General features: G+C 44.0%; 1 protein-coding gene across 1 annotated transcript; it reads left to right on the top strand.

The window, feature by feature from the left end:
• Positions 1 to 3,365: 3,365 nt before the first annotated feature.
• Positions 3,366 to 10,440, top strand: LOC147893862 (uncharacterized). The gene is made up of 7 exons (XM_087386081.1): positions 3,366 to 3,915; positions 4,560 to 4,628; positions 6,361 to 8,303; positions 8,408 to 8,498; positions 8,597 to 9,162; positions 9,284 to 9,382; positions 9,987 to 10,440. Exons 2-7 carry the CDS (start codon positions 4,601 to 4,603, stop codon positions 10,203 to 10,205), a joined length of 2,946 nt encoding a protein of 981 aa, XP_087242207.1. The 5' UTR covers positions 3,366 to 3,915; positions 4,560 to 4,600; the 3' UTR covers positions 10,206 to 10,440.
• Positions 10,441 to 11,944: the final 1,504 nt, after the last annotated feature.

Here is an 11,944-nt window from a genome sequence, read left to right as displayed (position 1 = left end):
ATGCAATGGCTTACCAGTAAATGCAATGGCTACTTGAAGATGATTGGCTAAGTGGTGGGAGAACATGGCAATGGACAAGGAGTTAGGCAACGACTCTCCCCTGCCCAGAAAAAAATGCTCCTCCCCCACAACTCTTGTCTGCAGTGGTGTGTGTCCCCATTTGTTCCTCTATACTATATATTAAGGAGAGAAATACCATACTTGCCAGGTGGCGAGGATATGGAGGTTGGGAAAGTGGCTTTAGGAGGATTCAAGAGGTTCGAGGAGAAAGTTTGGAGATTTGAACTCTATAGAGAAGAGGGCTTTCGTGAGAGCCCCACATGGTGTAGGGCAGAGACTGGTGCCGAGGGCTAGCACACGCATGATTGCCACATGGTGTAGGGTGGATGCCATCAATGGGGCATGGGAGGACAGGGGCAGATGCGCGAGTGCCAGCTGGCACCCTCGCGCAGGTGACTAGAGGGACCAAAGTCACCAGAGGGGCTAGAGGAGCCAGACACCAGTGCACACCGAGCTAGGTGCCAAGACAGAGCCAAATGGACCACGTGGTGATTGCAAAAGACATGTCTACTAATGTGGCACATAACAGGAGCGAACAAACTGTCGAGTTAACAAAGTGCTATGTGGCACGACGGTGGGGGTGGGGAGATGATGTGGTGGACTATGGGGCGAGGTGGGAGTGCCATGTGGCATGGCGGTGGGGGTGGGGAGATGATGTGGTGCACTATGGGGTGAGGTGGCAAACCATGTCGCAGTGGGGCACACCACGTGGCACGGTGCAAATGGTCTCGCAAACTGAGTCTGACACAGGCAGAACATAGGAGATATGTGGCGATACGAGAGATCACGAGATTGCGTACATCTTGAATGCGAGGGGCTATGCCTTGAATACATTGAATGCGATGGCACAGGCTTCTTTGATGTGGCTAGAAAGTGGGTCCCGCGCAAACAGCTGCACTTCTGATGTGTCAGTAGTCGAGGGTCCATGTGGCGGTCGAGCAATAGGTGGCAGCGTTGAGCACTGACGGGCTCATGGTGGAAGAGAGACATTGGAATGCCACATGGCATCGCAAAAGGTTCCCGACGGCGCGACAAATAGGAAAGCAATTCTTGACAAGGACAAACATGTGGCGGGGCATGGGCCAGAGGGCCCAAAGGGCCAAAGGGGGGCAGTGGTGCCAGAGGCTCAAATGTGACACGTGTTGGGTGGCTGAGGAGCAAGTGCGGCCCTATGCACGGTGGCATGATCGGCTGCGTGGATGCATGTGGAGGCTGAGAGAGAGAGAGAGTGAGAACGGTAAGCAGGATTCATTTTTTAGGAAAACTATCCTCACACGCATCAAGAGGCTGCTAAGGAAATAATAGAGCAATTCTCCTTTGTAGCCATGAAGTATTTCTTTAGGAAATTGCCTCCCTGGCCAAAGTGGGGTATAGGAAGACATGCTCAATACCTCTATTTGCAGGCCTGCTGTATTGGTTCTTTTGACACTCCTATTGTCGATGAATGATGCTTGGCACAATGCAGATCCTTTATGTGCTTTCTCTATACCTTTGGTTTGCATGGCATTTTAGCATAACCTATTGAAGACAAGGAGCAAATGCCAGCTATTTTGCATGTCAAAGATGGCATCAATTTGGTTTAGGAGCAGTGGAGAGGAGAGTTGGGAGAGGTAGAGAGTGCCATGCGTTGTAGGGGAGGAGAGCTTGCAACAAGGTGCCTTGCCACCCATGCTCCACGTTTCAAAATTCCCAAGGACTGTGTCCTATAGGCAAATGCTTCCCAACAAGGCTCCATTCTTCTAGAATATATAAATGTAGGGCTTGACAATTGGTGTGCTTGATGTTTGCATATGATCTCATGTTGTAGATGTGTAATTTGTATATGCAAGAAGCCATGGCAGCATCATCTCTTCGAGCAAGAAGAGTTCATCCATTGATGGGCTATTCTTTTGATGGTTCAAGAGTGCACTCCAATGTCTCACCATTACTTTCACATGAAAGTTGCCTCGTTGCTATGATGCTTTGTTAGCCATCCTTCACAATGCAATTTTTAGTGTGAGTTTTATTTCTAGATATGCATTTTCTACATCACTTCTTTGCAAGTTGGACTTAGGTTTCTTAATGTAATTTATGCCCTTTAGTCTGATTTGTGCACATTCTTCATGTCTATGCATCAGTGAAAGTTAGAAGATTGCGTAACAAATAGATGACCGCCCTCATAATCAAAGACTCGATTACTTTATTACTTTAGCTTTTTGCATTGAGATCACTTAAATTGTGGTCTGTAAATGTTTAGGGGAACATGTGAATGTAGTGGCTTGGTCTACGCTTAGTCCATCGTCGGTCCTACTTCTTTGAAGATACACTCAATAAATGCAGAAGCATTCTGCTTAATGTATATATAAGTGGAGCCATTTCGATGTTACTTTTCAAAGGTAAACACAACTTTCTATGAAAGGGCCATGTGGTAGGAGCTAGACTGGCCACATGCCGGAGGCAGGAGAAGCAAAGAGGAGAGTTGGGAGAGCTAGAGAGTGCCTTATGTTGTAGGAGAGGAGAACTTGCAACAAGGTGCCTTGCCACCCATGCTTAGCGTTTCAAAATTCCCAACAACGCTTCCCAATAAGGCTCCATTCCCAACAATGCTTCCCATTCTTCTAGAATATATGAATGTAGGGCTTGACACTTAGTGTGCTGGATGACTACAAATGACTCTCATGTTGTAGATGTGTAATCTGTATATGCAAGAAGCCATGGCAAGATCAACTCTTGACTTCAGTCATTTAATGCACTATTCAGTTGATGGCTCAAGGGTGCACTCCAATGGCTATCCATTGCTTTCATATGAAAGTTGGTGCCACTACTAACAAAACTACCAAGTTTCACAAGCTTACAGGGTAATGTGGTGCTCCTTATGCCTAGTTGATATGATGCTTTTTCAGTAGCCATCCTTCAGAATGTAGGTTTTAGTGTGAGTTTTATTCTAGATATGCACTTTCTGCATCGCTTCTTGGCAAGTTGGACACGCATCAGGACAAGTTAGAAGATTGTCTAACAAATAGGTGACAGCTCTCATAGGCAAAGACTCGCCGAGTTTATTGTATGGAAGCATCCCAAATACCTATCATTGCTGATGAAGGTATGGCAAAAATGTGGGTGTGAAATGGTCTACTTTGAGACTCTAGCCCGTCGTCTAGGGTAGTAGACGAGGTGTGTAATCGATGACGATCTGGTATAGGCAAGAGAACCCATGGCAAAGGTAAGGTGAATGTGGGCAATACAAAGTTAATATTCTTGAGCCACTAAGAATAAAGAAAGATGGGCAGAAAGAGTGTAATGGTGATTAAGGAAAGGTTTCCCGCCAAACTGAGGGAGACGCTCGATAGTACTCTTCCTCTGCTCCTGTCTCTCACCCCTCAAATCACCATCACCGCGTCTTAGATAGACTGTTTCTTGAGCTGCTGCATCCTTGCTATACTGACGAAAGGACGAGACGCAGGTGGTAGAGGTAGAGTTATAGAGGAAGCGGTAGAAGAAGAAGAGGAGGAGGAGGAGAGGAGGAGGCCGTTTCGCTCAGCTTGCTCTTGGTCTGGACGCGACAAGTCGGAGGACGTTGTGCCGTGCTGCTGACGACTTTGCGGACTGCGGAGTGCGTGCTTCTTGAGCTGCTGCTGCAGCAATGACATCCTGATGCGAGGACGAGAAGCAAGAGGAGGAGGAGGAGGAAGTTTCTCTTGGCTTGCTCTTGGCGTGGAGGCGGGAAGCAGGAGGACGTTGTGGAGCGCTATTGAGGACGTTGTGCTTGTTGAGCTGCTGCTCTGCAGGCATGGCATACTGATGTGAGAGCGAGAAGCAGGAAGAAGAGGAAGACAAAGAGGAGGAGAGGAGGAAGCTGAGCTTTGGAAGCGAGAAGAGGTCTGTCTCGTGGAAGCCCAAAGTCTTCTCTTTCCTTTCTGCTTCTCACCGCTAGCGCTACAAGTCGCGGATTCGCGGGCTCCAGGTTTCTGCGATTAGAGATTGTTGCTGCAGCTTTTGCTCGAAGGTGGTCGCCGCATCGCAAGTCACGCCTTAACTTTGCATTTTCTCAATCTACACTCATCCACCTCTTGCAACCTTCAAGCAACGTACTTGGTGCTTAGCGACGACATCAGTTGTTCGAGTATTTTCTTCCAGCCTTGCGAATCGCGTGGGCTGTTTTGAGAGAGAGAGAGAGCGAGAGCGAGCGCTACTCATCTATCTGAGTTCTGATCCGAGCTTCGAGCATCTTGTTTGCTCTGTATTTCTATTGCGAGGAAGCCCAATCCCCTTCTTTGATAGCCCTTCGTTGTTCGCGACGATCAACATCTCGCCCGTCTGTCTCACGGTTTCCCTTCTTCGGTCTTCCTCATGGCATTGTTACCCGTTCTCTAGATGTGAATCGGCCACTCTAATCACTCAGCATTTCTCAAAGGATTGGCCTAATATTTAGGCTTACAACGAGACTTTTGTTTCTTTCCACGACTTTTTCATCCTCTTTAGTACCTGCTTATGGTCCAACTTAATTCTTGCCTCTCGTGCAGCCTGCGGAGTGTCTTCGGAGCTGGATTACTTCAAACAAGACATGGAAGACACAAAAATATGCCTGCCAGGTAATTCCTGTGACATGCTGCAATGCCTTTTGCTTTCACATTGCTTACAATTTTCAACTGCACCACGCACTTGCATGACTTACTCGTGTCATACGAACCAACATTATGTGTTTTTTGGAACCTGAGGCGATTAAGAATTTTTCGGAATCCAGCTTCAGAATTTTGACAGTGTGGGGTGGGCGATGTAGTTGATACTACCATATTTTGAGAACTCTTGGTTTTGGTTTCGTGTTTCCCTGCAATCAATCGCCGATATCATGCTCAGGTGATTCTTATGATATGTCTAGCTTGGATAAATTTACACTTTTTCTACTGTCATAACTTCATGTACGTAGACAGTCATGGAAAGAGGGCTCCCAAAGATTCGTGAGAGCTGAGATGAGATAGTCTTTGAGATTCTAGAAACTCTAACGTGGCTTTAGAACCCTATGTGGCGGAGTTTCATCGACCGTTGCTCGTATTTTCAATGCCTTATTCGTCTCATCAGCCGAGATGGTAAGAAACACATGCCAGGTCAATTTACGCCACCGTAAAGAATATATTCTATCCTAAGAACGAGTATAACTAAAGCTTTGATTAAAGATGGAGTTCTGTTATTTTCTGTTCTTCTTCCACCTTATATTTGTGTAATATACCATTGTGTTTGGGTTTTCTCTTGAAACTCGTGACGTAAATTCTAGCTCAAAGCCTGCTTTGGATCTCTCTCAACGTCAACACAATTTATAGTTCAAAACCTGCGTCGAGGCCAGTTGCTAGTTACAAGCTTTGTTTGAGGCATTGAGACCTTATCAGTCAGGTGCCAATGTAGGCTACCATGCTCACGTATGGAACTCTGGCTATAGCTAGCTCTTGCCTGTCGGAATCTCCATATTGGGCTCTTTGTTCAAACTTAGACTTGGTGTTTGGGCACGTTCCTGGATCCATATATTGTTTACTGCCAATTAAAGGCTAGATTGAAGTTCCCTATTTTGCCAGCTAGATCGTACATCTTTCATTAATTGTGCATGAGGAGGAGATTTTTGTATGTGCTCGGACCTTAGCATTCCTCAGACTTGAGAGAGAGAGAGAGAGAGAGAGAGAGAGAGAGAGAGAGGAGCCTACAAACGAGTGGGCCTATTGAACCCCTCGAATTGAATAACTTACATAATGTGCGTATCTACACCAACAAGCAGAGTCCTATCCTCTTGATGATATTTCCTTAATAACTCATATTTCTTATAAGTCTTTGATAAGGGGTGGTATGGATCTTCTATCACTTACAGTTATAGTCATTCTATCACGTAATTCTACCACTTTGTCTTGAAGGCTATCAAGTTTTTAAACTTAGTGCCAGATCCTTTGCAAATGTATGTCTGCTAAGTACACGAGTGCAGACCTGTAGCAGTCTCAGATCTCAGAATTATAACTAGGATAGACAGAAAACAAGCCGAATATGCTTTCCTAGATAGTTTAAGATGCCAGTTTGATTCAATGCTCTGTGATGGCATAATATGGTTTGATTGCTCTTCGATATCTTAGCTTTTAGCACTTGAACACATTTCTTGGTCTTCCTGTGCACTGCAAGTTTCTCCTGTATAACAAGTTGGTTGTTGCCGGATGTGCCTTGCACTCCAATTGCAAACAATTCGATGTATTGCTCAATGAAGTAATTTATGTGCTCTTTATAAACATCTGAACTTGCCAATTTGGCTGATCATTACGTATCTTCTTTTTTTCTTATGTGTATGTGAAGACACTTCTGGCATCAAGGGATCCAACATTTCGATGCTCAACCAGACTAATACTTCAACGCCTGACAATCGTTTACATGACCTTTTTGAACAAGATTGGTACATGAATAAGGTCTTTGGTTCTACTGTGATAAAGATTCTGAGCTCAGCAGACGAAAGAAAGGGCAAGGTAAGAATGATTCAGGAAATTCTGGGGCACTCACAACAAACTCGTTGGAACAAAAGGAAAGTTAAGCATACCCAAATTAAGTGTGCCCAACATGGAGATCTTTCCAGCATTACAGAAGAGACCAAATCCCATATTTGCATGATTTCAAGTGGGGTTATCGAGGAACGCGACAAGTGTAATACAGAAAATGAAAATAGTGATTCCAAAACTGAGTCTATTTTCTCAAAACAAGCATCTGCTGATGAAGAGATGGACATTGAAAACATGACTATCAAGGAGATGCAGCAGCTTTTCAAGAAAGCTATACAGAAGTCATCTCAAGGTCAAAGATGCTTAGGCCCATCGACACTGATCCCTTCAAATGCCAAAGCACTGTCACTTAGCAATAAGAACACTTCATCTGAGGAAGCGGTAGATAATGGTATGCCCATGGTCGCCTTGGAGCTGCAGTTGGACTCATCTACTTCTAACAGTGCAGATTCTAATGATGACACCATCGGCTTTGGCTCTCCAGATGTTGCATCTGAAGTTGTGATCTGTGAAGCTAGTATCCCTGGCTCAGAGGTTGATGATGATGAAAAATGGACAAGCAAAAAGAGAAAGGCCGAATGGGTGAGTTGTGTAGGTGTAGAAGTCTCAACAGAGGCTGAAATCACTCAAGATGAGTGGACTCTGGAAAGGTGGCAGTCATATCACATGCAGCATTCTCGTCGAAAGAAATCCAAAAATTGCAGCGATCTGCAATATGAGAATCCCACAGAAACGATTCAAAAGCAGAGTCCAATTGGGACGCCTTTGGTATCCTCTGTAGCAAATGCAACCTGCTCTCTCACCACGGAGCCAGTAGTTGACTGGCAGATGGATACTCAGACAGATTCTCCAACTTTTCCTTTGGCATCTGCTGTGGAGGACACTCTGCAAGTACAATGTAGTTTAAATGAACAAGCTCAGGATTTGTGCAAGGTCGAAGTACACGAGGAGCTAAATTTCTGTAATGATGCGCCATGTGTGGATGAACTCAACTGTGAAGTGATGGAAAATGTGCATGAAGTCAACAAAAACTGCTCTATTCTGTCTGGAGCGTCCCTTGGTTTTACAGCAGTTAGATTAGTATTGGAAGATGAATTAGAAACTGGTGCATCTAAAGCTTTGTCTCCTGAAAAACCGAAGGCGGATAGGATTGGCATTAAGCCTTGGGTACTCAGTCCTTGTAGTAAGACTCCACCGTCCACGTCCTCCAAAGCCGCTGGACCTGCAACCGAGATCCATTCAGAGCTGAACTTAGAGGCCCTCGATCGATCCAATCCCCAGGAAAAAGTATCTGCCATTCCAAAACAAGGCTTATGGAATGCACAAACCGAAAATGAAAGCGAAACCGAGGTAACAAGCATTGAAAGCTGCCTGGCCGGTCCTGAAGCTGCGTTTCCGGAGCATATTGGACCTGCAATGGCGGATTTGAACGACAACAGGACAGAAGTTTGCGATGCTGGAAAGGATTTGTCAAGTTTTGAAGACACAAAGGAACACAAATGCGAGTCTAATGAGAGTCCTGACACTGACGCGATTCGCCATAGTAAAATATCCTCTTTAGGTGCTGTCCTTGATGGAAATTCAACACCAATGGTTAGGCCCTTAGAGCAATCCGAGGCTTACAAGGAGAAGAAGGATGGATCAAACGGGTCGCTAGTCAGCTTGCTAGCTATGGAAACACTCGACGGTGACGAGGAACAGGAGCTAGTGCCGCACAAGCCAGCTAATCTTCCATGCAAACGGAAAGTGAGTTGAAGCAAGAGTCTATCCTGTCATGTTTGTTTGTTTTGTTCATATGGCTCGGCGTTTTTGAAGCGCAGAGCAGGGGCTAATCTGCGGAATGCTTGCAGGCAATCTCTCCGTCATCAAGAGAAAGGCTTCTTCGGGCATCTAACTCTGGGTGTGGCCTGAGCGAGCGGGAAAACCTATTGAGTGTAAGAAGTGCGTTCGACAGGACCAGACTCTTGAGAGAATTTGAGGTTTGGAGCATGGAGATTGTGGAAGGGCACTGACAAGGAACGAATTTGTGATGGATGCAGGGTGCAAGAGGCTTCCTCGCTCTCTCAAGGGCTACATCAGGCAAGATTTGAACAGAGAATGGGTGGACATGTCCACCAGGAAGAGGATTTTCAGCAACGAACTGCACGACGAAATCTCCAGCCCAACACAGAATGGAGGCGAAGCTCTACCTGGATCTCCTTGTCACAACAAGGATCTCTCTCACCTCAAAGTGCATTCTTCGAAGCTTCTGCTATCAAAGATTTCATCCCTGTCCCCTTTGAATAATCTGGCCTCATCACATTCCCAGCAGCTCGAAAATGGTGGCACTCCCCCTCCTTTGGGCTCATCCCCTTCAATTCCTGCCAAGGGCATACTGAGATCCTCCTCCCAGACCTGCCAAGGTGCTTGCAGATGCGAAGAATGTGTTTCTGTGCGTTCTCGAGCTGAGAAGGCATCCGAATTCTCCCAGCGCCAAATGCAGGACATTGAAGCTTTGGCTGTGAACCTCATGAAGGAATTGAGCACAATGCGGGGTATAGTGGAAGAAAAGATACTTCAAGGTGGCAGATCGCTTAGTCCACGTTCTGTGCTGAGTCTAGATCAGGTAAAGAACGGTTGCTTGAACTAGTATTGCTAGTCGATGCTGTTGTGTGTTTCTGTAAACATGGGAAGATGTACTTGGCTGTGAGGTTTCGAGCTTGTCCAATCTGGCTTTTGTTGTGCAGGTGAGAATGGCTACAAATAGTGCTCTGGAGATGGAACAAAGAACAAGTAAATGGTTGGTTAGAATGGCTCGTGATTGCAATCGGTACTGCAAAATCATGGTATGTGCTGTAAGAAGAGGCAGATCATGTTGTTTGTTTGTGTTCAAGATTGAAAGTTTTAGCTTCACTGTTTCCAGCTTTTGAGTCTGTATCTGATCTTCATAGCTAGAAGATGAGGTGAAATGAAATACACTGCCTGTGATTTTGGTAGTTGGGTAGCTGTCGTCAGTTATGCGGTGGTGTAGTTCAAATTCTCAGAACTTTCTCCATAAAAGTATGGTCCAAATGCAGGCTTGCATGAATTGCTCCTTCAAAAAGTAAACCAAATGCAGCTTGCATGAATTATAGTCAATCTATGGCATTTTCTGTCACCTGTTGGGTGGTGCAGTGCGTAACTCATCGGCTCTTGCTTAGTTGGGTGCTCTCCTCGAAAGCTTGCATTGTTGGGCATTTCGGGCTAGTAAAAAATTATACCCCAAATGAAGATTCACAACACTTCCATTTTGCGCACGGTGGTTTATTTTCAAGACAAAAATGCAAAATATTCGAAGGCTAAGCAAAATCTCAACCGATTCTTGTCATTAAGTCTGGTAAACACATCAGTGAACGTTGTCATGCTCACACGCCACCCATTTGATTTTATCATGTTGTTGAAATTTGGCAGCGCATGCAACAGCGAAGGCTAACCTTTGCGGATGAATCTGGTGGTCAGCTCTGCCACGTCAAAGTCTTCCATTGCCAAACTGATTCGGAACCCTCCAATATTTCAACCATGGAGTATCATAATGGGGTTCCCAAACCGTCTGTTGGGGGTGCCGATTCCTCTCAAGGTGATGAGCTTTCAGTTGATGTGGCTGATACAGAAGATGTACAAGCAGAATGACCGAGGTTTTTATGTAAATTAACTGGCACTGAGAAAGATGAAAGAGTCAATCCTTATGTTAGAAGGCAATCCACTGGCAATGTATTCAAGCTGTCTCTGCGTCATGAAAGCTTTAATTTTGTTAGGAAGGTAACCCAATGCGAATGCCTTAAAGCTATCTTTGTTTCATTCCTATCAATACATGCCTTACAAGGTACGTGACTCGAGATAGTTTTTACTTATTCTAAATGGTCGCTTTGATTCATCAACAAGTCGCTCTAAAGCCTTCTGTGATTATACAAACAGTCTTACTTTTAGACTTTCTGTGATTATGCAATATTCTCGGTGATTGTAGAATATCCTTTTATGTGCGATTGCTTCACGCCTGTTCGATTAAGCAAAATTAGTAACTAACTAGTGATGAAGCGCAGTTAAATACTAGAGGCAAGGCATATAATGTGTTGATCAAGTCATGCCTTATCAACTCTATGCTAGCATTCAGCTCTCCCTCATCATTATGTTATTTATCAGGATTCATATCAAATTTGTGATTACATGTAGATAAATAATATAAATCAAAAACAAAATATAAGTCCAGCGTTATTACAAACGCCTTCATTGTGTATCTATGCAAGGCATTATGGATCTATGCCAAACATGTAAAAGTCTTAAGTTGAATATATAATTGCTTTTGGAATTCTTTAAAGGCTTTGATTTTTGGCCTTTCTTGGAGGAAAAGCTATAGTGATGAGTCCGTATTGTTGAAGATGACAAAAATTCTATTTTTGCATTGCTTGCGTGTCAATATGGCATTTGCTATTTTTTTCCCCATTTTTTCTCCCCCTCTCCTTGCTTGCTATTTTTGTTCCCATCTCTCTCTCTCTCTCTCTCTCTCTCTCTCTCTCTCTCTCTCTCTCTCTCTCTCTCTCTCTCTCTCTTCTTCTTCTTCTTCTTCTTCTTCTTCTTCTTCTTCTTAAGGGTAGCTATTTTTGTCCTCATCCAATTGGTGTTTGCTATTTTTGTCCCCATTTTTTTCTCCCCTGCTCTCTCTCTCTCATAGCTTTGAGGGCAGGCCTTTTGAATATATTCAACTTGTTTTATACATGTTGAAATTCAAGACCTTTAGAAATCAATTTTAACTTTTATCTTATACACCTTATCCAAGTCCCTTTTTGGCTTGACTTGAGGAGGGAAGACTTTAGTAAAGGCTACTTTCCTTAAGAAGGAAAATGATGTGGATTTTTGCTATTTATGTCCCTATTTTTTTCTCCATTTTCTCTCTCTTCTTCTTGCTTGCTTGCTATTTTTGTCCCCATTTCTCTCTTCTTCTTTTTCTTCTTCTACTCTCTCAACTTCAAGGGCAAGCCTTATGAATGTATTCAACTTGTTTTTGGTCCCTCGGGAGGAGGGAAGGCTTTAGTAAAGTCTACTTTCCTTCAAAAATGAAAATGATGTGAATGTTTTATGATTGCTATCTCTCTCTCTCTCTCCCCTTCTTACAAGGGAAGGCCTTTTGAATTTATTCAACTTGTTATATTTATTGTTAATTAATTGAAAAGATGAATGAATGTGTATTTGGTAGGTTTTTCTTGAGGTAATTCCAACCTTTGTTATGAAGTTTTCTACTCCTATCCTTGTGTTAAATAATTTCTTGAGTACTACGTAACCTTACATGGCCTTCTCACCAAGAGGGAGTGTTTACATAAGATATTTTGCTCATTACATTTCTTGGGGTAAAACAAAGAGCTCCAAGATGTCCA

This window comes from Dipteris shenzhenensis, chromosome 15, assembly GCF_047967505.1.
Source record: "Dipteris shenzhenensis isolate YYH24624 ecotype China chromosome 15, Dip_SZ_1.0, whole genome shotgun sequence".
NCBI lineage: Eukaryota > Viridiplantae > Streptophyta > Polypodiopsida > Gleicheniales > Dipteridaceae > Dipteris > Dipteris shenzhenensis.
The sequence above is the reverse complement of the archived record's forward strand: the minus strand, read 5'-3'. Positions and strand labels throughout refer to the sequence as shown.